This window comes from Hippoglossus hippoglossus, chromosome 5, assembly GCF_009819705.1.
Source record: "Hippoglossus hippoglossus isolate fHipHip1 chromosome 5, fHipHip1.pri, whole genome shotgun sequence".
Taxonomy (NCBI): Eukaryota; Metazoa; Chordata; class Actinopteri; order Pleuronectiformes; family Pleuronectidae; genus Hippoglossus; species Hippoglossus hippoglossus.
The window spans coordinates 20667100-20691441 of NC_047155.1; the positions used below are offsets into that span (position 1 = coordinate 20667100).

At 42.1% G+C, this 24342-nt stretch overlaps 2 protein-coding genes across 3 annotated transcripts in view; one reads left to right on the forward strand and one right to left on the reverse strand.

Annotated features, from left to right (window-relative positions):
• Positions 1-398: 398 nt before the first annotated feature.
• On the reverse strand, positions 399-14884 carry pcsk1 (proprotein convertase subtilisin/kexin type 1). Its single transcript, XM_034585779.1, has 14 exons — positions 14457-14884; positions 13309-13413; positions 13091-13213; positions 9096-9242; positions 7999-8075; positions 7232-7320; positions 6407-6579; positions 5903-6115; positions 5642-5742; positions 5303-5536; positions 3853-4010; positions 3598-3731; positions 3209-3370; positions 399-2581 (listed from the first exon to the last, which is right to left on the reverse strand). Exons 1-14 carry the CDS (start codon positions 14643-14645, stop codon positions 2138-2140), a joined length of 2349 nt encoding a protein of 782 aa, XP_034441670.1. The 5' UTR covers positions 14646-14884; the 3' UTR covers positions 399-2137.
• Positions 14885-21999: 7115 nt separating this feature from the next.
• Positions 22000-24342, forward strand: part of cast (calpastatin) — a 38345-nt gene continuing 36002 nt past the window's right edge. The window contains exon 1 of one of the 2 annotated variants that reach the window (XM_034584829.1): positions 22000-22402. In XM_034584829.1, the coding sequence (XP_034440720.1) occupies positions 22331-22402 (72 nt within the window). In that variant the 5' untranslated portion in view covers positions 22000-22330. The remainder of the gene's footprint in view (positions 22403-24342) is intronic. The other variant, XM_034584831.1, reaches the window with a different exon arrangement.

Here is a 24342-nt window from a genome sequence, read left to right on the forward strand (position 1 = left end):
TGAAGCTAAAAGCATCCCAGTTGCCCTCTGATGGTTGGCTGGCTCCAAAGTTGCAAGATGGGAGCGTTCATATCAATCTCGTTTTTGGCTTAATTTCTGGATAGTGGGAGGAAGAGATGCGTCATCCATCTTTATGTACAGCATGTGCTCAGAACAGACAGAAGCTGAAAGTTTACTCATTAGTTAATTCCAGTAATAAATGACCTCTAAATTATTTTATCAGGCATTTCAATTTTATGATACACAGAAATATATTATCCATCTCCACATTGCTAAATCTAATGAATTCATATGAATTGAATTACCCTTATTTAGCCCTTTACTCTCATTACTCTTCAACACAATGTTAGCAACAGTTGATGACTGCACGTTGCCAGAGACTCAAACAGACCCAAGAGGTCACTTTGCAGTTTATTATGATAAATCTCTTTTTTTTTTTTTGTACATCCATACAGAATTTGCAACATAAATATTTGTTTGTGTAATCAACTTTTGACATCAGTCAAAAACAAAAAACAAAAATAAAGAAAACAGCACAGGTTACACTAAAGAACAGATAAATTACAGGGTGCATGTAAAGCGTTGTCCCACACGTCTTCTTTCTCCCGTCACCTTGTTGGCAGAGAAGCGGGCCAGGCAGTTCCAAGCTGGAGGATAGAGACTCTGCACAGAGGCTTACTAACTACTCATGTCATAAACACCTACGTCTAGCATCGGCAAGTGGATCTACACCGCATGGAGATGAGTAAGCACATTTATTATTGAGCAAATATTAAGGCGTTGAAGACAAATATGCTTGGAGTTTGCGGTGCAGAGCCCCCATACTACAGAGTCTCTGGTTAGCTCTGATAGGTCCTTTAATACCAAATGAATAACAATATGTGTCCGACTCGAGGAACTGACTCGAGTTGGCTTATTACTGGTGATGAACAAACAACATGTTTGCCATTTGCGCAGTCACTGAATACACAAAGCTTTTGGACAGCAGAGATGTTGGCAGTGTTTATCAGTAGTTATGAGACGTACCAGTTAGTGAGTTAACTGTGCCAGAAAATAAGGGTTTGATACTGTATATATTATTATTATTTCCATAAACTATGAGGATCCTTAGAAAAATATTTCATTTAATGCAGCATTGTACTTGTACAAAATCAAAGAAACTGCACAAGAAGATAAATCTGTTATTTTTTCCCACTTTGAATGTATCTTTAGTCCAACTTAAAGACTTTCCAGTGCTCCGTTTAGCATTTGTTATCAGCAGAATCAAAGCTTTTTCATTTTTAATAGTTCACGTTACAACTGTATAGTTTCATGTGCATACTTTAATATAGTAATAATAGTTCATAATAAATATACTTCTCTTAATACTTACAATCCACAATACAATTTTTAACTTTCTTGAGCTTTGCAGAGACCCTGAGAATAAATCGTTAGTCAACATGTTTTCAAACTGCTGGTCAATTAAGGTTTTCTTTTAATTGTTACTCTAATTTAATTCTTTTTTTTTTATGAGAATCAATTCTGTTTCTAAAGTAAATAAAGTGAGTAAGTGTCCTGAAAACAAAAAACAAACCAGGAAAGACATGAAAAAAATGTAAAAGTATAAATAGAAACAGGATTTTTGAATGTGTAGATTTTAGATGTTTTCAAAACCATATTACAATCATTGTCTTTGTATAATATACTGTGTAGATAATATGTAGATACTCATACAAAACTTATATTCTAACTGTGGCATGCTAGAGCAGGCAGTGAAGAGAAGAGACACCTTTTCTTATACGTTTAAACGCTTTCGCTTTCATTACATGGACATACAGTTTGTAGCACATATGTGGTCAATTTTCCCTAACTGAATAAAAGGAATAATTAATGAATGGAGACTGGCAGATGAACTTAAAGAGATCAGATATGCAGCATTTTGGGGGGAAAGACTGGAAGAGTTTTCTTTCCTGTATTTATTCTCCTTCACTCCTCCAATGCCTCATCCCTTCCCTTCGCTTTCTCTCTTCGCCTTGTTCCTCTGCTCCCCAACCAACACACAACCACAGCTCCCCCTTATCTCCTCTCCTCTCCTCTCCTCTCCTCTCCTCTCCTCTCCTCTCCTCTCCTCTCCTCTCCTCTCCTCTCCTCCAGGCCTTCACTTGCTGTTGTCATCGATCATGTCGAACAGGGCCTGCAGCAGTCGGTCGTCTCTGTGCCTGTACGGCTTGGTGCTGTAGAAGCCGTCGCTGTAGTCGCTGTAGATGCTGTCCTCGGGGCCGCTGTACTTGTTGATCATGTCCAGAGCCTGGTACAGCTTCTGAGGGGGGAGTCTTGTAGCTGGGGGTGAGCGGTTCCTGTCCTGCTGCTGCTGCTGCTGCTGCTGCTGCTGCTGCTTCTGCCAGATGGAGGCTCTGGCTATGGCCTGGGGCTGCTGCAGGACTGGGGTCTGCCTGTTGAATGCAGTCTGCAGGAGACGCAGCAGGGCCTGAGAGGGGGAGTAGGGTGGGTTTGAGGGCCTCTTGGGCATCTTCTGTGGCTTGGAAGAGGGAGCAGCATGAGCAGCTTCAGACTTAGGAGGTGGGTGGGCCTGTGTGGGCTCCTGAATCAGCAGACAAAGGGGAGACATGTCATTGGTATATGACACACACTGTACTCAGAGTTTGCATTTGAATTTAAAGTTAGATCAGACGATTCTTAACGCTCTCATCCCTCATTCAATGTGCACAGTAGCTGAAGTCATGAAGCCAGTTAGCTTAGCCCAGCAGACAGAGTGGAAACAGAGGGAAAGAACTAGCCTGGCTCTGTTCATTCAGTTCAAATCTTATGATCTGCACATTTTGTGGCAGGCAGCTTGTTTCCAGTCATTACGCAATGATAAGCTAAGCAAAGCTGCTGAAATAGACAGCTTATAGACAGATATAAGTGGTATCGATCAAATTTTGTGAAAAAAAGGTAAATAAGCATATTTTCAAAAATCTCAAACAATGTTTTCCTATCACTGTTTAATTTTTTATTTAAGTATTTAACTTAAGGTTTATTTCATTATTTGTTTTTAGGAGTTGTAGAAGAAAATATTATGGCATCTTAAGAAGTTTAGCTCTACTTTGTTATCAAGAGTAAGTTGAGTGTCACTACAATCAGCTGTTATTGTCATGGGCCTAATATGAACACTCATCAACAACAGCCAGTGTTTCTTTGTAGACATCCACCTGTAGATTACACTCACCTCCAACATGTCGTCCATATGTTCCACACCCCGCCTGTCATTCTGCACGGCGTTGTAGGGAACGTACACTCGAGCTTTCTTCATGTGCTCCGGCTTCTCTGACGTTCCATGGAGAATCAACTTCCAATTCAAAATCCGACCCTGGTTCTGCATGCGGCCCGACTGTGAGGAAAGGGGTAAATAATGTTGAAAACTGACTGAGCTCAGTAATACTCACATTTTCAAGAAGATTTTTTTATGCTTTTAATATTTTCTTTGCATAATTAACTACTTAATTTAGATGTTCATTAATGCTTTTTGCAAGTAACACTGCAATTAATCAACTGCATTTTAAATTTAGAGGCAAATTGAAAATTACACCTAAGAAACTGTGTACAACTCCAACTCACGGTGTCTGTGATCTTTAGCGTCCATGTCCCAGCAGGGTCTTCTCCCCACGTATGGACAGACATGAAGTCCCAGTTTCGGAACCCGTTAGAGGACGTGTCCCTCTCTCGCTCAGCCAACAGCACTGTACTGGTGCCTGAACGTAAAATCAGATACAGTAAATCCAAAGGCATACGTCAAATGAAGGCTTTGTTATTGCACTTATAAATGCATGTTTGTGTGTCTGTGTGTTGTGTGTGTGTGTTCTCTGCTCTAACCGGCTGGGGAGGTGAGTGTGATGTGCAGGTCTCCTCTCCTGGTGTATTCGATGCTGGCCTCCACCTGCACATGCTCCAGTGAGCGGACTGCGTTCTCCTGCCCTGCACAGGCTTTGGTTGGAATCTCTATGGTGATCTCCCCTGCTGCTTTCAGCTCCCTGCGGGACACATTAAAATAGCCGGGGATGAGACACACAAACAGCTCTCCATGACAACACCAGTCCCTCATTTGTGCCATGTAGTCCTCTGACATCTTCATGATAACGTAAGTAGGTCTGAAAAACTACAGGCAACATGGAACACTGCTCCATGCATTGCACACAGTACATATTATTCGGTCATAGTTCCCAATATTGGGAAAATATTTGGTCCATCACAGATTTGGATGCTTTCGGTCATTCATTTGCAAAAACAGATAATCCTCATCTCTCCTAGACATGAATGAAAGGATTTCCGTGTTCAAGCTGGCATAAAGCTGAAGGGGGGTTGTAGAGCACTAAGCAAAGCGGAAATGTCGAGCCAAATCCTCTGGATTAAACAGGGATGTAGTAAGGTAATGGGGAAACTGGGTGTCAGTGCTACTGAGTCTTATAATCCAAAGCAAATTGCTAAATGGAAACTTAAACAAACTCAGAGCTCAGTTGGCCTTCGCTGCCGTTCATACAATATGAAGTCAAACGGTTTATCACGTACATGTACACACAAGTGTAGCATATCGGTTAATCCAAACACAAACATCTGGTTAGACAACAGCTGGGGGTACTCCCTCCCCTGCATGAGTTTCTGTCCATGCTCGGCAGATTTGAATTTGGATATTTAATCCTATTGTTTGGCAAATTGTAATTATCAAAAAGTGTCGATATTCGTCGACTGACCTCAAATCAAATTGATCGCGGATCATCAGGAAAAACCAAAAACTTTGTAATTCATTTAGATTTTCATGGCCCCGAAAGCCCCAACAGGCTTAAGACTTGTTATTGTCACGACTCCACATGAACAAAGCAACAGATGCATCTTTAATAACCCAGATGGTTTTATCTGTTTGCTTCATTGGACCAAAAATCTCAGCACGGCAGCGAGCAAAACTCTAACTCTCTCTGTCTCTCTCGGGAATTAGATTTGTTAGTTTGTCCAAATGTTTTTGTTTTTTTTATTTTTAAGATACAACTTCACCGTGACAAAGTGCAGCAGTTACAATCCCATGAATAAACTAAATGTGTATACCTCTGCCAAGCCAAACATTGTCTCCCACCAATTAACTGAATCTGCATTCAAACCCATAGATCTCAATGCATTAAACTTCTTTTACACCCAAACAGCATTTTCTGAAAAATCTACAAAAATCTCACTTTGTAAAGGAAAGGAATGAAAAGATTCATTTTTGTCCCAGCATGTAATGGATGCCTAACCAAGTTTCAAGTCCTGTAAAAAAGATAAGAGGTAGAGATACCTTGGCTGGAAAGAATCATCCCTGACGATACACTGTTTCTTCTCGGGCACGTGCTTCCATGTGGCCGGGTCAGCGAGATCCACGAGGGCTTTAGCGTTTAGAAGGCCAAATCCAAAGCGGCTGTTCACCATCAATCCTGCTCCGTTCCTTTTCCAGCCGGGATTATTGGCCAGGGGATCGAACTCTGAGGTCCAGACTACGATGTGCTGCAGGTCTCTCCAGGTCAGATCCGGGCTGATGCAGGGAAGATAGATCAGTGAGTATATACTGATATACAATTGTCAAATCACAACTAATTGTTGTGCCATTAACGGTGGCTTGTTTTGCAGTGTTACATACTTTTGTTCCAGTGCCAGGGCGAATATCCCAGCAGCCAGCGGGGCAGAGGCCGACGTTCCCGTGTGAGTCTGAGTGCACTCATTGTGCAGATCAGCACTCGTCTGAGAGCAGGCAGGCAAAGAGTAGCACAGGGATGAAATTAATACATTGCGATGACCTTAAATAACCGAAACAAAACTACTATGGCCGTCACAAGATGAAAACTAACCTACTGTGACACAACACAGCTAAAAATAGAAGAGATCAAGTGAAGTTACTCACAATCCTCTGGTCGGTGTAGTCTCCACTGCTGTACGCTGTGGCCAGAGTGGAGGAGCACTTCTCAGCGTACCAGGGGGACAAGCCCTGCTGGGAGGCACTGCTGATTGAGATAGTGTAGAGGCTGTCCGTGTAGCCGTCACAGTCGCAGTTATCGCCCTGACGCCCGCCATTACCTGACGCCCAAACAAAGATAGAGCCTTTCCCCCCACGGCCCTGCAGGAGGCATGATGGAGAAAAGAAATACTCATTTCTTACACTGAGAACACATTTTTACATAGAAAACATGCAAGAATATCTGATGCAATATCTGAACCTATATTCTGTCCAGTCTAAATATTACAAGTATGACTGGTGGCATTTTGTCATTAGAAGCTTTATTCCCAGCAGCAGTCGACATTGAGCTTATTGATTCTGTTCTATCTGATTTACATCAGTGTGGCACCAACAGCTCCCATCGGATCACACAGCAAGACTGTTTAATAAAACCACAGTCTTATCATTTACCTTCTGGATCCCGTATTCAAAAGCCTTCTGGGCGAGACGGCCGGGGCCCTCCACTGTCTTGCCATCATCGTTGGGTCCCCAGCTGGCACTGTAGATGTCCACATGGTCCGGATTGAAACCAATAGAACTGGCCTCGATGGCATCGGTCACAATCCCATCAAGCATACGAATCCCTGATCAGAGAGAGAGAGAGGAATGGAAAATGTTAGCACAGTGCTCCGTTGCTCTGGATTTACTCATATTCAAACTCAGGATCCCATTGGAAATGCATGGCTCTTCCAGAAATAAAAATGAAATATTCCAATTTACCCCCTTGTTAAATAAAAAAGATGAAAGACTTCTACGTGTTAGGAACACACGGCTTTGCTTTCAGGACAGCAACGTTCCTATGTTCATATTTTAAGACTCAAGTTCTCCTGGGAAACTATAAGAACCAGCTGTCCACCCAGATGTTGCAGCCCTAATATGCTGAACCACTGTTTAGGTGCTTGGAGCTGAGTAATTTTGGAGAGTGACATTCTACAACCATCTGCTGTACAAAAAAATCAGGTTTCTCCACCAGGAAACCTTCTTTTCCTGTTTCAGCAATGATGGAGTCAATTTATACTCTTTGCATTCTGTTCTTGTGTTCAGCTTCTAACAACAGTGGTTGCATTATCACGTACTACACATGTTTTGTTGTATTTAAGATCGGTTTCTGGAAACAAAACTCAAACAAACACACTAACTTCCATTAGATTCCACCATCACATACCTATATTTTACAATCACAGTCAGATATGATGTGCAGCATCACACACACATAGAAGAAATAAAAGGTTTTACCTCCAACCTTTGAGTTATAGGCCACTCCAACCCCACATTTATTATTGTCAGCCTGCATAGCGATTTCCCCAGCACACCTGGTCCCATGCCTGAGGAGAAACATCACCTTTAATAAACACGTATAAGGAAAACACGCACTTTAGTATGTTTGGGCAAAACCTTTAAATAATACATTTCTTTATCACGTGTTTTTTGGCAAGAGTTGCACTGTTTCCCCTATAGTTGTTTTGAACAGTTTCACCTGCCGACATTATTTCAGAGGATGGACCATTTTTTTTATCACAAGAAGCCACCACATGTTTTGGCAGTGGAACTTCACTTTGAAAATGTCACGTTTAGAGGAGAACATATTGACACTGTGGTGACCGGGTCTATTTCATTACCTGAAAATTGATTTATTCATCTGTGAGACAAGGCTTCAGGCTGTGGAGTACTCTGATAACAAATGATCACAGGGTTGTTGATGGAGTGAGTGTGTGTGTGTGTGTGTGTGTGTGTGTGTGTGTGTGTGTGTGTGTGTGTGTGTGTGTGTGTGTGTGTGTGTGTGTGTGTGTTTGTGTATTCTTGCCTACTTTATACTTTTTAATCAATATTTTATGATGCAACCTGTAATAATTACAAGCAACCAAATGGTTTTAAGCACATTCCCAATCTAATGGAGGTAAAGAAACCAGATGTTCATGATGAGGTTTTGCCAAACCAGGGGCAGATTTCTTCCAGTTTCATAAAAAAGGAGATACATCCTTGTCCCAAGGTTGTTGCCTTACTTGTTTTCATTGGTGGAGTCGTATCTGGGGAAAGGGTCAGGGTCATTGTCGTTGAAGTCGTAGCTGGCTGCTGCGTCCTGAACAACAGAGAGGAAATGATCAGACATCACGATGGGATGACGTCAGTGCACATCAGTGACAAAGGCTTGTCACGGCCTATCTGCTGTCATGGAGACGTATACGATTGTTGACGGGAGGAGAGAGCGATGTGAACAATTATTGAAATAACCCATGCTGAATAACTCTGAGGATGAAGGAGTGCTCGACAGCAGCGGCCTGCTGAAAGCCCCTGATTGCTTTAAAAAGCTGGTTCTGCCCGGGGGTTGTGTCAGGCGTTGACAGAGTGCAGAGTTAAAATGCCACTCTGTGTGTGTGGCACGACTTGTCTGCTTCTCTGTTTTTCCTCTGCACGAACGGTGTTCCTATCAAATAGGAAATTATAATGTCGTTTCAAAGCTTCCTCTCAGCAACAGGTCTACCATCCGATCTGAATCAGATGCCTTTAGCATTACTAAAGCTATGCAAATGCAGCGCGCTCATGTGACTTGATTGTCGAGGATGAGCACCTCGCTTGATTGAGCTTCTTTGATTAATCTGTGTTAACGTAATTACGCTGGGAGTTGTTTCCATCAGCTCTGTTGTCATACATCATTTCTCTCTCTCCCTCCCTCGTTCCTCCTCTTTCGTTCACTTGTGTGGCGCCGACGCTGCTTGAAACCCAACCACAGATGGGGGGGGGGGGTTTAGGGTTCCCGTCAACAGGAGAAACTCCGCCGCGGTGAAACCTCATTAAGATGCACTTCAGTCATGATTGCTCTCATTGGCTTGTAATTGTCTTCATAAACATACAGGCTGTCAAAATATTACCGGAGGAATCAGGGTTATTTCCACATCATTGTACAGTGAGGAGGAATGAAATGCCTGTTTTTACACCCAGAGATTAAAACCCCCTAACAGCTCCTCGGAGGTAGACATTATCATTTAGAAGACTCATTACTCTCTTCATGAATCGGCTTGTAAGGTGTCGCTGACAGCGTTGCTATGACGACAGCAGGCCCAGACTACGGAGGCTGTCTCCATGGAAACAGGGGTCTTACGTAGTTGGAGTAGATGTCTGTGTGGTTCCACTCCAGCCCGTCATCCAGAACGGTGATGACCACTCCTTTCCCTGTGATGCCTTTCTGCCACACGGGGATCACGTGCAGGTCCAGCTTCGGCAGCGAGGATGACGTCCGTGTGTCTTGCTGGGAGACAGGGATAGAGATAGGGGGGATTTGTTATGGTGTCAAAGATCAAATCAGCTGAGACAGATAGGCCTGGCGTTTTTCCTGCGTTGGATTGTGAGATTACACACACGTAATTCAGACTGAACTGAAACGAGCGGTTTGTCTGAACAGGCTCTTAAGTGTTAAAAAGGTCAGGTGAAGTGGAGCCTTTCAGCCTGTTCTTCCACTGACCTTTACTGACATTCATCACCCCATCGTTGGCTTTGTCAGGGCGCTGGTCCACTCGTGCTGTATATGGCCACTTGCAGGCACGCTGCGGCCAGTGCGTCATAATCATACAGGCTTTTGTGTTTGTCCACTACAGCAGCTCGACTGATTAATTTTAGCCTCAAGATGCTGTGAGTCAACCCCTCAGTTCGTCTGGCTCGACCCACTTTCACTCCCTGTGCCGGATTGTTCGCAAATCCATTTCTGAGGGCTACAACATATTACACAGGGTGGGAGCTGCTGCCATTGTTTCAACTTTGCAACTTTATGTTTATTTGGCAAAGTTTAATATAGACACAATACAGTTTTTCCAATATTTTTCCAATATGTCTCTTTCCTCCAAATGTACAAACCCCTTCAGCTTTACTTTCATCCATGCACATGTTCAGACTCTGCCACCAACCCTACTCATACACATCTTTGCCTCCACGCTCATCCATTGCCCCCTGTCCTTTTAATAAATAACTAAGAAAAGAAAAGAAACGACAGAAAAAACAGGCCAAACAAAGAGTAACGATACAACACATACACCAAATGAAGGGACAAAACAATAGCACAGGCATTAGAGGCTGCAATAACCCCACAGGTCGCCTCGATTGTTTCTTAGGGTGAAGGGTGATCGAGGCACTGCCGGTTTGCTTGGGGGGAAGATTATGATTCAGAGCTGGAGACGGCTAAGACTAAAAAAAGAACTGGATTTGCTCTTTCGCTCTGTGCGCATTATGCACAGACACTGCAGAACACCACCCCAAGATGTGACTCATCTCTATGATGTATCTGTTTTTTTTCCTCTCTTCCTCACTTTGAATCCCCCCCCCCCCCCCCATCCTCTCGCTAGGATCTTATTTCTCTCTTTGCACCGTATCAGTACCAACTGACGGCAAGCAGGACTCCAATCTCAATGTGAATACACATACATACAAAGAATTTGCTCACAAGGCCTTTTACTCCCGACCACCTCGCATCTACAGTTTGGTTGTTTTGGTGTTAATCCAAATGACTCACTTGTTGATGCTGGCAGCGGCCACATGGACTTTAATGGCAAACAGCAAAAACGCACAGCAGCTTATAAAACCAGTGAGTGGACATGACACGACACAAGCACATGCAAGAGACAACACAAAGAAATCCCTCGATGCACAAGTAACACAGACTGACACTTGCACTGCCATGGATACTCTCTGCCTCTCTCTCTCTCTCTCTCTCTCTCTCTCTCTCTCTCTCTCTCTCTCTCACGCACAAACACACAGAGCCATGGAAGCAGGAGGAATTTCGAGCTACAAGTATGAGTCACTCCATGATTAAATTATCAGGCAGTCACCCACTCTTGAAAGATAAAGACATTCATCAGCTTCACAGGCCCAGCCTCTCCCCCAGTCACACAGCTCCACCCAACGTCTGCCTGTGTCTCTGTCCTCCGAAGTCTACCCCTCTCCTCCATTATCACACGTTTTTTCATTGGAAAATACTCGAGGTAAATAAAATAACGTTGCAGCGCAGGGACAGTCCTCTCCCTACCAGCGTTTTATTCCCGCATAGCTGTGTGTGTCCTTGCTGAATGGACGAGGCGAATGAATCACGATGCATCAGAGGGACCGTAATCGTGGGCCGTGCACCGACACAGACATGGGCTCATGTGGAAATAGACTAAATGGCACTTTAAGGCCAATTCCATTAGAGGCATCATCTGTGATCGGCAAAAATGATTCATCTCAATTTATTTTCTTATTCCACGTAAGCTTGTGACTCATGTTTGGTTAGAGCAGGTGCAGGGACGGGGAGGCTCAGGGAACGTATCACATAGATCACTTCCTCTCTCTCTCTCTGAGATGCAGATGCAAACACCGGAGCAACACGTATGTACATATACTTCCTCATTTTCTGGGAAAGCAGGGACAAACTAATGAGTGCGACCGAGCTGAAGATGATTCAGTGACTTTGCCACAATTATTCATTAGTCAGGTCGGATATATAAAATCAGGTCTTTCTCCCGCAGCTTGTGGTGAATATGTTGTGATGTATTTCCCAGGTTTTCAAGAAAAAACTTACTGATTTAATTCTTATTCTTAAACTTTGAATCATTACCGTCTCTTGGCATGTTTAAAAATCTTTTAAACATCTGCTTCATATTTTGCATAACTTTTGCCGTGGTTCACACATATTTCTGTACTTTATTGTGTTTGCTATGGTTCAGTATTTAGTATTAATTAACTGTCCCTGCTTGTATTTATATATTTCTTTATTTGATTGCTTCCCATCTTGACCACGACTCCCTGGCAGAAGAGATAATGTATCTCAATGGGACCCTCCTGGTTAATTAAAAGATAAATACATTTGTATTTTTTTCAGCTTGATTACTTATTTATTTAATTAACTGTTGTATGTTAATAGAAATGGATCATTGAAAAAGAGAGCGACATATTACACTGCACTTAGTCAGAATTAGATTTTATTATAGTTTTGTTCGAAAGCAGTTATTTTATTAATGAAACTCAGCAGAACACTAATCAGCAAATCAAATCAAAATTTTAAATAAATTCCCTTACTCCATGGACTTATTTAAGAAGGAAATAGCTGTTTTTCTTAATTTTTGGTAATTTATTTATTTGTTTTACTGTTGGATGTTTTATGGCCCAAATGACTGATCAGTAATAGAGACAATAATTGTTATGAACATACTTGTTAGCTGCAGCCCTAACTGTGTAACAGAGGACAATGTGTTTTATAGTTTGATGTGGTTATATATATAAAAGCAGCATCTACAAATCTCCCAAACACATGCAACCACCGTTACATCAGCATATATGTGCTGTGGTCAATGGGACCGAGTCCCTTCTAATCTTATGGACTAAACTCAGCAGCGATGTCATTCAGCGTGGTAATGTCGGGGTCGTCCTGCGGTCAGGATAAAGTAAACGTGTGAGTAATGGATGTGGAGGGGGATACACAGCTGACAATCTACTGTTCGCTGCTACTTACTTGGCCTCAAAGGGCTAAAACATCCCATTCAGGGTAAATTGGGACTTAATGCACAGTGCTCTACTCTACTCTACTCTACTCCATCCTGCTGGATTATAGTCTCTCCACCCCTCTCAGCTCCACATGGACTTTGTTACCAATTAAGCAAATAGCTCTCTTGGTTGGAACTGCTTGATAACGTGCTGTTGTTTTGCTGTTTTCATGGTTTTTCTCTGTTTGTTGTTTGTTCAAATTGTTGCATCCTGGCAAGTTACATTTACTGGATGCACACATGCATGCATGTACTTGCTGGCATGACCGCGCGCATACATAATGCAAACATACATGAGCGGTGCAGAGTAGACACAGCATTCACAGGGATTCAGTACATCTCAGGGGAGATCAGACCAGCTGCAAGGTAACAGAAGGCCTAACCAGTACACAACATGTGACCAGCAGGGTGGACATCAGCTTAGATCTGTGGTTTATGGAGCATTGGGAAGTACACAATGTTCAGATATTGTCAGCATCAGCTAGATTAATTATTAAATCACTTGTTGAATTTGTGGTTTATCAGCATGACGAGCTTAATTCCCTGCTGCGTGTTTTTGTGTGATGTTCAATCGAAACTGGAGACTCACCAGGTACCACTGCTGGTTCCACATGGGATCATCAAACAGCTTATCCACCGGGCAGTCCCTGCACCCCCCGAGGGACGCTCGCTTGCTGCGAGTTTTCTCATACTGCTGCTCTGCCCACAGCACCTACACACACAGACACAGACAGGGGGAGACATTCAGTCTGGGTTGATCTCGCACAGACCAGGACAAGATGATATCTGAAAAGAGAGAGCACTCACCCGATCATCCTCCGACAGCCGCCTGGTGATGTGGTTGGCGCTTCGTTTCATTCTGCTAGGATGATTGTGGTGTTTGAACAAGAAATGGTCCTTCAGGGCCCCAATCTGCAGAGAGGAAGACATGAAATGAGACAGGCTGAATATTTGATAGGAAATGACATGATACCAGCAATCTGCTCGCCGAAGCCACTCTGTGCAGGTCGTGTGTTTTCTCATTGAGACCTTAAATGATTTTAAAAAATCATTCTGGTGTCGACTTCTGCCCTTTATTTTGTCTGAGTGGTATTTCCTATCAAATTAAAAAATTAAAAATCAGATGAACAGACAGACTTTATGTACAATTTTTTCCCCATTGATTTCAGCTGAAGGCAAACAAAACACAATGTACAGAGCACACAGGTGAGTGTGCTGTAACTAAGGACGCACTATGTGGATCTGTTTGGAAACCAAAGTATGTAATATCCACATTAGTGTAAATGATTGATGTGTAACAGTAAAAGTTCTAAATATTTGTCCATTCCACAGTTGATGACATGTTCTTTGTTTCTATGGAGACTGAATACATGTATTGTAAACTTCTATGGACATGAAAGTCTTCCAAATGAATCTTATGTAATATAAAGCAGAAGAAATACTGTGTCTCAGTGTCTATGACATCTTAAAGCTCAGGTAATCATTGAGCTCATGCTCACAGACACAGGTTAGAAGTAATGGTCCGGATTAATGCTTCAGACTGGACCTGATGTATATTTGCAAAGGAGAAGACAGCATTCGACTGACATTTACTATGAAACCCAGTCTGTGGTTATTGTTTATCAGAAATGAGTCACACACTGATTAAAATCTTGCGGCTGTGTGCTTGTGGGCTATAATAAAGGAAATGAGTCTCCAGTCTAATGGCCTTATCAAGCACTGATACGGCTATTGCCTGGTGCTGCTGTTCCAACACAGTCCACAGCTCACGCTGTAGGAAGCAGGTTTCATTAACATCCAATGATTAATTTGGCTTTTTAAGGTTTTATGATATGAAAGGAAAATATTATTTGATACGTGAATAACTAATAAATAACAACTGGCACACACCTCCTTATAAAGTTATTTGTTTTCCTATTTGTGCGTAAATCTGAGTAAAACTGGTGCCTGGTTACCTGTCGGACCAGCTTGTAGTCCAGCTCCCTGGCGATGGCCTCGGCAGCAGACAGCCCGCCCGGGATCTCCACTGCCCACTCGTTCAGGTACTGTCTGTCCGTGAGGAGAGAGCCCAGCGACCGGGGCAGCGCGGAGCACAGGAGCGAAACAACACAGCACATCACCGCTGGACGACATCTCACTTCCATCTCAGAGGGAATTCAGCCAGAAGAGGGAATGTATCTGCTGCCAGGAAGAAAAGGCAAGAGGAAGGTTGTGTGGTGATAATAAAGAAGATGTCCTCGTTTGTGTCTGTGCTGACTCCTCAGGAGAGAGCAGCTGGGCTGAGATGGAGCGGACTGCGCGGTGTGGTTTGGTCCGTCAAGGAGAGCAGATGCTGCTGATGGGGAGGGCGGGTCTGCGTGCTGGTGTGACGGGGAGGTGAGGGTGGGTGGAGGGGGGATCACACGTCAACTTACGGGTGCTCTGACGTCAGTTTGGCGTCTACCTTTGGTAATGTGTTGGTTTGAGTCCCCTGAGGGAGGGAGGAGGAGGAGGAGGAGGAGGGAGATCCGACTAAAAATATCCCACTGTTTGTCCCAGGAGGAAGAGGAGGAGAAGGAGGACACAACACGAGGAAGAAGCATACAGTATTTAATCTGCAATAAAATACATTTTATTTTAGAGTGTTTGTGAGAATACATATTTAGTGTGAGGCAGATGTCGTGAAGCCTCTTTCTCCTGCACATCATCCTGTGTGAGACAATCCTCTGCATGTGTGTGAGTGCAGAGCTTTTCTTTCTTCCAAAGGTTATTATCCTTAGAAGAATCGATCTGTAAAAAACATCTCTGTTTCCTCTGTACTGACGTCACACACACACACAGAGAGAGATGGAGAGAGAGAGAGAGAGAGAGAGAGAGAGAGAGAGAGAGAGAGAGAGAGAGAGAGAGAGAGAGAGAGAGAGAGAGAGAGAGAGAGAGAGAGAGAGAGAAGAGAGAGAGAGAGAGGGCTTCAGCACCGCGGACAGCTCCTCCTCCTCCTCCTCCTCCACGTCGCACGTTCACATCAGGGGATGAAGAGATGAAAGTGAAAGCAAACACTATTATAAAAACTCATTTAGACCAAGACAACAAATGCTTATTAGGTAATGATTAATAATAATTTGTATTAATATACAGTCAGTGCTGTGACGTTACAGCAATGCAAAGACTCAGAATGCATCCTCTTATTGGTGGAAGTGCATAATTTGTATTCTTCTCTACGTCAGAAATAATGCAGCCTGTTATGCAGCAGAATGGTCCCTGTTAATATGGAAGTGCACCCTGAGCTGGAGGAGGAGAGTGTATTGTGTTCACAGGTTGAGACCCTGAAGCTTTTAGTTCTTCAGTGTCCTCGGCTGGTCGCAGCTGTTTGAGCTTTTACAGGCTGCTTTTAGGGTCTCAGGGAGGCTTTTTCTCTTTTGGTTTGTTTATATTTGGTCCAAAATACTGTGCCAAGAACAAACGTGCACATTCACAGTAAACGCTCCATGTGTGGCAGCAGTGTGGAGCTGGAGATGTATGAGCAATTTCAATGGATATGTTCAAAGTCTGTCTAATAATGAGTTGCCCATGCAGGTTTTGATTGTATTAACCATTTCTCCTGTTCATCTCATCCATGTAAACATCACTGTGGTGTGCTGTCACTTCAAGACAAGGCGGAACAAAACATGTTTTCCAGTTTATTTAAGCTCGTGAGGCTCCAGGAGTCTGAATTAGATAAATAGAGTTTGCATCGTATTCTGTGCTGAGCTGCGGTGAAAGGATGGTAACAAAAGGAAATTTTGTAGTAAAAAGACTGCACCCTTGGAAGCTATTAATTTGATTTGTCATAGGCTGCTTCTTATTATTGTTCACATTTCTACACAGAACAGGGAAAATGGATTTTGTCCAACATTATTTACAGTAAATTACTTGAGGAAAATATATTTTTAGAGGAAACAACAGGGGGAAGCATTACAGTTGAGAAAACCCCTTTTAGTGTTCATGAGCACATGACCAAGGTGTTGATATGGACTTTTAGAAAGTGAACTTGTGCTTTAATGAAGTAACAATATGGCGGAGGTGTGAAGTAGTGCTTCCACAGAAATAAGTATTCTAGAAACATACTGTACTGTAACACAAAATGAAAATACACACGTAAAGTACAACTGAATCCAACTTTACTACTTTGTAGATGTACTAAATCACAGTTACCACTGTCGTTGTTGATATGTTATTCTCAATAAGTCTTCTTCAAAATCTTCATATATTTGTTCATGTCTGTATAAGTTGGCAGCTGTATTGATCGTTGTACTACTGAGATACATGTACAATATCTGTAGCTGTACAAATATTCAAATTATTTAAATCAGTGGACAGAAGGGTTACAAGACTGAAGTCACATACATTATAGGTAAATATTCCAATGAGCCGTGTGAAGTAATGTATTTTTACAGTCACGATTCATTATTTATTATTATTATTTGGAGATGACATGACATTAACTGCAGATAAAATATTCACATATCACAAACTCTTTTATTAACTATTATCTAAGTCGCCGTATTAAAAATGTTTTTTCTCAACTTTGTGAGAAATAGGAGTGATAATTGTAAGTCAGGGATGATGTAAAACATACAGTTTTGAATGAGGGAACCACTGGAGGGTTTTGCATCATGAATGTTGGTGTCTCCTGTCATCAAACTGATATAAAACTCCTTGTGGTGTAACAACTGCTGGTTAATAACGTCAAAACATATAAATATGGATTGGAAATTTTGTCCTTCATTTAGAAATCTACGTTGGTTTTTTTCCAACTGAAATGTAAAAAAAAGGAATGTGTTTTGTCAATCAGTGATTGCGGGCTGTTAATTTTGACAACCTCCGGCTCTGTTCAAGTTGTTTCGTGATGGGAGCAGTGGGCGGCGTGCTCTGATTGAATCCACAGATAGAGGTGTCGTAAGAGAGGAGGTTATTTTTTTCCTCCTGGACACAAAGGAGGTGGTGTATGGCTGAAGTTCATCTGAGACAAAGTGTATAGGTGCAAACAAACACGACAATAAGAGCAGCATCATACAGTTTAATTCAGATGGACAGTGTTTGTCCAGAATGCAGAATGGGCTTGTTAGTCATTGTGAGTTAAACTTGTGTGAACTGATGATGTCTAATACCTTTGTTCATCTGGCTGTGTGCAAACAGGTCTGCACCAGATCTGCAATATAATCCACCTTTACCTAGCAACGGCTGTTTGCTTTGACCAAAGCACACACTCAGGAACACACACAGACACACACACACACACACACAGCTGGGGAGCTGCAGGAATATCAGCCGGATGGACACTAGCCTCAGGATGTAGTTTCATTACAAAGCACGGAATCTTTGACTTTATGTTTCGCTGATTCTCAACATCTTCTGTTCTTATCTCTGTGCTGTGAGGTGTAGCTCACTGTGGTGGCCTGAGATCACACGTCCAGCCTTCCTTATTCCACTGAGAACACACACACACACACACACACACACACACACACACACACACACACACACACACACACACAAAAAAAACACACAAAACCAATACACACCATGAGTTTCGTCAAATGAGGTCAGAGGTCTTTCCGTGTTTTTTTCAGCTAATTATTTTCCAGCTCCGGAGACGGAGGCTGAAGGAAAGTACTTGCTTTTAGCAGGAGGATGACGCACATGAAGCCAAAGTGACACGGAGCCACCTCGACAGACACTAATTCATCCAAAATCAATAAGGTGAAGTAAATGGATGGAAGACTTCAGCCGCACTTCCTCTTGATATCAGAGTACATTTATGGTTCACCAACATTTTACAGTATTAGATTGTTTACTATATATTATATAGTTTATAAGATATTATATTTTAAAATTAAAAAAATGTAATTCAATATAAAGAAGAGAGATAATGTTCAAATGTTTTGGTATTAAAATCATATGAAAGGTATGATCATATGAAACGGGCTGTCATAGCATTACCCTGTAGTCTATAATAATCATGAAACCCATTGTGAAGTAAAAGAGAAATATAGTATTATACTGGTGAACATGATTCATACATTCCCGTATCACTCACCCGCCCTGCGGAGAAAATCTGTTGCCTGTGACACGACAAGGACACGATCACCATGCCAACCCCCCCCCCCCCCCCTCTTCACTGACACTGTGGATGAATCACATAGATCACTACTCACTAGTCACAGTACTTTTCAATAAAAACTAGTTTTTTTTATATATGTCAGAGATGCAGTGAGTTTTCTTTTTAATTTGCCTTAGTCAGATCGGTGCTAAATTAAACAAATATTTTAACAAGTTAGATCAAACCCACTCAAGCTTTCAATGATAGTAAATATTAATTATCATTATGAATTATGTGGCCATGTGTGTAAAATTATGTATAAATTATAAAATGTCTGATGACAAGGCATATGAGGTTGTATTTAAAACATGCAGTAATTCTCAACGATATTACAGTTTACAGACATTTACATTACAGACGTTAACGTTTTTTCTACCTGTAAAGGTATCCAAAGGAGACTTAATGAGAAAATTCGAGAAGGAATGTAAGTTTCCAAACAGTAGAGTCAAAATATATATTTCAATTCAAAGCACATCATAAGGTTAAGTTCAACATATGAATGAACTTATAATGAACATTTCCAAAACAGATACAGGCACGAACCAGAAAACAGAACACTGCTAAATACACATACGTCATGTTTCCCCCAACACACACACACACACACACACACACACAGAGAGAGAGAGAGAGAGAGAGAGAGAGAGAGAGAGAGAGAGAGAGAGAGAGAGAGAGAGAGAGAAAAACCTTCTGAGACTGGGAATAAGGGTTTATTTCTATAATATATTCTCGGACCAGACTGCGTCGTGATTAAATTTTTCTTTAACATTTTTAAATCAAAATATAAATATAAATATAAAGGAGATAATGCATTGATGCTCAGATATATGTGATGTGGCCCCTTTCAATGAAACCACATTTCTGGCAGCTGAATCCTGAACCAGAGAGATGCTTCTAACTTAGTTATTTGTGTCTAAAGCTTATTTAATTTTCCGACAGTTTTACTAAACGTTTTGTGTAGATTTAAATGTTTGAGTCAGTCATTAAGAAGTCTTCAGAGGCTAATTCAGGCTACAACAGTGCGCTGTCTGCAGAATAGCCCAAATGTTTCCCTCACTGACAATATGAGTAACACTCGGGGGGGAAAGCACAGCAAAGGTTAAGAATTTAATTCATTCGTGTCACCAGAGCTCAGTTAACTCAGGACAAATGTCAGCTGTTATCAGAGGGTGCTGTAAAAATGTCTCTGTGGTGTCAGTCAGATTGGCATCACTTTGCAGGTGATAGACTGAGGTGACAGTTAATGGATGTGGGGACGTTCATACTGTTATCAGGAGGGGGGAAGGTCACGTGGACTCTGAAGGGCATCGCAGTGACGGACACTGTCGGCTCTCATTCAAACATGCGAGTCACCTGCTTCCTCCGCCGTGTAGCACCGACATCGAGGTCGCCAGCGCCCAAAGACAGAGATAAGGGATAATGAAAGAGCCTCAGGCATCAGACAGGAAATGAATCTCAGTGATGAATTTAATTTGCTTTTGTTCTGGAAACTTTTTTGCTGAACCACAATGATCTTTTCACATCATTTCAATCAGTATTGTTATTCTGATACTAAATATACCACTGATGTTTAAAGATGTTCATGTTATCAATTAACTGACGGAGTACGAAAGAGTTCCACAAATGTGATCATCTATTGTAACACATCACTATCAAAATGATATCCACAGGTCAATGGTTTATTGAAACATATGTTATTTACTAGTTGATGGTTTTTTGGACTCAAAGAGCAGAACACAAGCACGATGTAGGTCATTTTAGATAAAAAGCAAACGTCTTTATACAAAAGATGATCTGCTGATAAGATGGTCTAGTGCTGACAGGGCTAACTTCAACAATAAATGATGGTACACTCAAAATACAGGGTCCAGAGGGTCCACCCCTCAAAAAATAAAAGCTACTCAAGGTAGGACGAGGCAGAGTGAGCATTAGTGTGCTGATCAGGTGGGCTGCTGGGTGGGCTGCCTGCCAGGAAGCAAGCAGGTGACCCCGAGCACAAGAGGTTAGCAGGTCAGGTCCAGGTAACAAACAGATTCAAAGTACAAGCAAGACTAAAATCCAGCCAAAGCATAGTTACTGTAAAGTAGGTTGATTGATGTTCTGTGCAGCAGTGATGGTGGCAGAACCGGACACCACGCCCAAACAGGAACACAGACTGACCATCTGGCAGAGAATTCAAACACTATTCGTATAATAATTAGAAAAGACAAGAAAAAGGGAGGCGAGAGGGGTTAGAGGGAAGAGAAAAGGAGACGGAGGAGAGACGAAAACAGTAAATTAAAGAAATTAAAACAGCAATAGTTCAGTGAATTTATAAACAAAATATTTAAGGTTTACAGGCTCATGACTCCAAGTAAGTTTCAGAATATACTAGACCACTGCAGGATGAAGTAGATTGTAGACTATCCGTATCCTCCCATCCCTTTACCTGATATATCTACATGAATCTATTATATTTATTCAGATATTTTTGGGGCATTTTGCTTTCATTGACAGGACAGTTCAAGCGTGAGAAGAGAGAGTGGGGAGAACACAACAAAAGGCCTGGTCGGAGCCAAACCTGTGGCGGCTGCAGGAGGAATATAGCCCCTGTATCCATATACCATATTATACTATACTTTATTGTCATTTTTTAATCATCATTATTATACATTGATCAACTTAAAGCAGACAGAAATATATTTGTAGTACCGATTTAATATTAGGCCGACACAGGAGACATGACAAACATCTAGCTGAGTGCTTTTAAAGACTGGGCTGCAGCTAAATGATAAGATGATTCTTTTCTTCAGTACTGATTATTATATATATATATATATATATATATATATATATATATATATATATATATATATATATATATATATATCTAGACAGGCAGACAGACAGACAGACAGACAGGCAGACAGATAGTTAAATAGATAGATAGATAGATAGATGGATGGATGGATGGATGGATGGATGGATGGATGGATGGATAGATAGATAGATAGATAGATAGATAGTTAAATAGATAGATAGATAGATAGATAGATAGATAGATAGATAGATAGATAGATAGACAGATAGACAGATAGATGAGAAATATTGATTTGATTTGATGTTTAAAAAGAAAGTTGCATCAGCTCTTCTGTTCATGTGAATCTGCCGTGGCTTTGTGTTGACTGGGACAGTGACATCTTTTGGCCGCCGGGGGGCAGCGTTGTACTTCTCACAGATGAAGCAGCTGAAAGAGGAGAAGAAGGATAAACAACATGAGCGGTGAGTCAACTCTTCCCCGAGCTGTGAGGGTGTGTCCTCCTCGTAGCAAAAATAAAAAATGAGTCGCTCGTGTTCTTCAAGTGCTGCATGTTTGATTCAAGCAGAGACATAACTTCCACTGGGTCTGTGCATATCTGTACAGCTACATCCACACAGACCACACACACGTGTTGAGCTACAGTGGGTCCTGTTGTTTGACGACACCAGTGTGGATCATCACAGTGGGAACATGGATCTGATGAAGCAAGATCTCACACGCACATTTATAAACGCACGTAGCTGGTACTAAACAATCTGCCCGAGCCAACCAGAACCTCCATCAGTCATCTGGAGCCCTCATCAAAGTTTCCCCAGCGGGAGGGGCCAAGTGTTTTGTCTCCAGAGGCGCAGATCAGCCTGTTTCTGCTTCAGAGGAGCGAGGACGCACACGGAGCGGTGAAAAGTGTCAAGATGCCACACAAGAAGAGAAGCCACGGTCACCACAAACACCCGCAGGAGGAGAAGGAGAAGGAGGCCCAGGAGGTGAGTTCACACCTTTTCTTTGCCTCGCGGGCTTCGCGTTCAGGAAATGTTTTTTGATGATGCAAAAAGCTCCAGAAACCCTCGCATGGACACAAGTGGGGCGACACTTTCTAACCCTCTGTGATTCCACGTGTACAAAGGAGAGGGAACCTGTCATGTTCATGCTCAAGACCCAGATAAACGAGGCTGGTTGCGTCAAAGTAATTCAACCTGCAAAATAAAGTTTTGAAATCACATTCCTGACGTCAAAAAAACCACTCCCAGCTTGAATCCAGTCAGAGTGCTGTGGTTGATCTGGTGTGTGTGTGTGTGTGTGTGTGCAGGGGCTTAATGCATCGATCAACATGGTTTGAAGTATAATTCAGGATCAATAATCGGGGGTTAACAGTGGCTGAAGAGATGTGTGTGTGTGTGTGTTTGTGTGCAGTTTGTGTGTGTGCAGTTTTTATGCCCAGTGCTGTAAACCGCAGCAGCATCAGGCTCAAAGTATTTTGACCAACCCCCCTCAACAGTTGAGCTGGGGACAATCACATTAGTAGTTTCCTCAGGAAATCTCTCTCTCTTTCTCTTTCAGTGTGTGTATGTGTGTGTGTGTGTGTGTGTGGTAATGGGAGTGGGGGTGGTGGCTCTCAGATAATAGTTCACTTCTTGAGAAATGTCTGGCTCAGCTCCAGTAATATTTGCTGGTTAAGAGTGATTTTCTCTGTTGACTGTAAGCTCACTGAGTCAGAGGAAGAGTGCAGCTCAGACACCACCATAGTCACCTGCAGAGTGCAGTGGGGAGTGGCATCGCTGTGTCAGAGGTTTTGGGAGGCTTGACAGTGCACATCTTGTGCTTTGGTCTGGAGAGAGTGGCACGGCTGGGTGGAAGCTTTCCTTCTCTCATGTTCACTCTGCTGCTGGTCCATCATGGCGTATGCAGCGTACTGGATGAGCCTTGTAAGTAGCCTAAATCCTTTCTCTCTCCTCCTCCTCCTCTTTTCTCTTGTTTGACCCTCTGGCGATAAACTTTGAATAACTCAAGTCAGTTTTAGAACCTGTAGAGACACTGCATGTGTGCTATCGCTGCATTAAAAACCTGCAGAACTAGTCTGAAAGAGTATCAGCTCTGATGACTGCGCTCTAAACTTGGCATAGGCTGCGTAATGATAACTTTTGATTTGATAGTAAGTACATGCAAGTTGGGCTTTGCCCACATTCTGTCACACACAGTATTTGCAGTGAACATAAGGGTGTGTGCGTGTTTGAATTGAGATAAGCTTTACACACACTCAGGTTTGAATTAGACTCAAGCTGAGGATCAGATGTGAAACACACTGCAGTGTTTTGTGACTGTTTCAACTTGTTTTAAATATATTTCAGACAATATTAAACGTGTTGAAACATTCAAATATATTGCATGGCATGGACAGAGCAGCATTGTTAGTCATACAACAGTAACTTGTACTTATAAGTTGTATCTGTCCAAAACCTATAGTTATTATTCATTAGACTGCTGAGAATAATGCCTCAAATACTAACCTGCATTTTGATTTGCTTCATTTTGTGATATTAGACTTTTTTCAACAGTTTAAAAAGCAAAAAAAACATTAGGATTTTCCGACTTGTACATGAAACATTTTTCGCCAGATGTTAAATGTGTAATCCACCAACACAATAGCTTGTAATCATAGCATCCGTTCCATCCCTTCCATTGAATTTAATGGCAAAATAACTTGTTTGAAGCCTTTGCTTTTACAATAACATGCTGGTATGTGTGTGTGTGTATGTTTGTGCATGTAGCAAAAAGGAGCAGCTTCCTCCCCACTTGACGTCCGACATAGTAACAGGTCTTCAGCCTACTATCCCCCGGTGGCTCACTGCTATGGCAAGGTACAGCCTCCACCTTCTACATTTCTCTCACAGACGAACTCCCTGATGTCTTCAGAAAAATCTTTTTG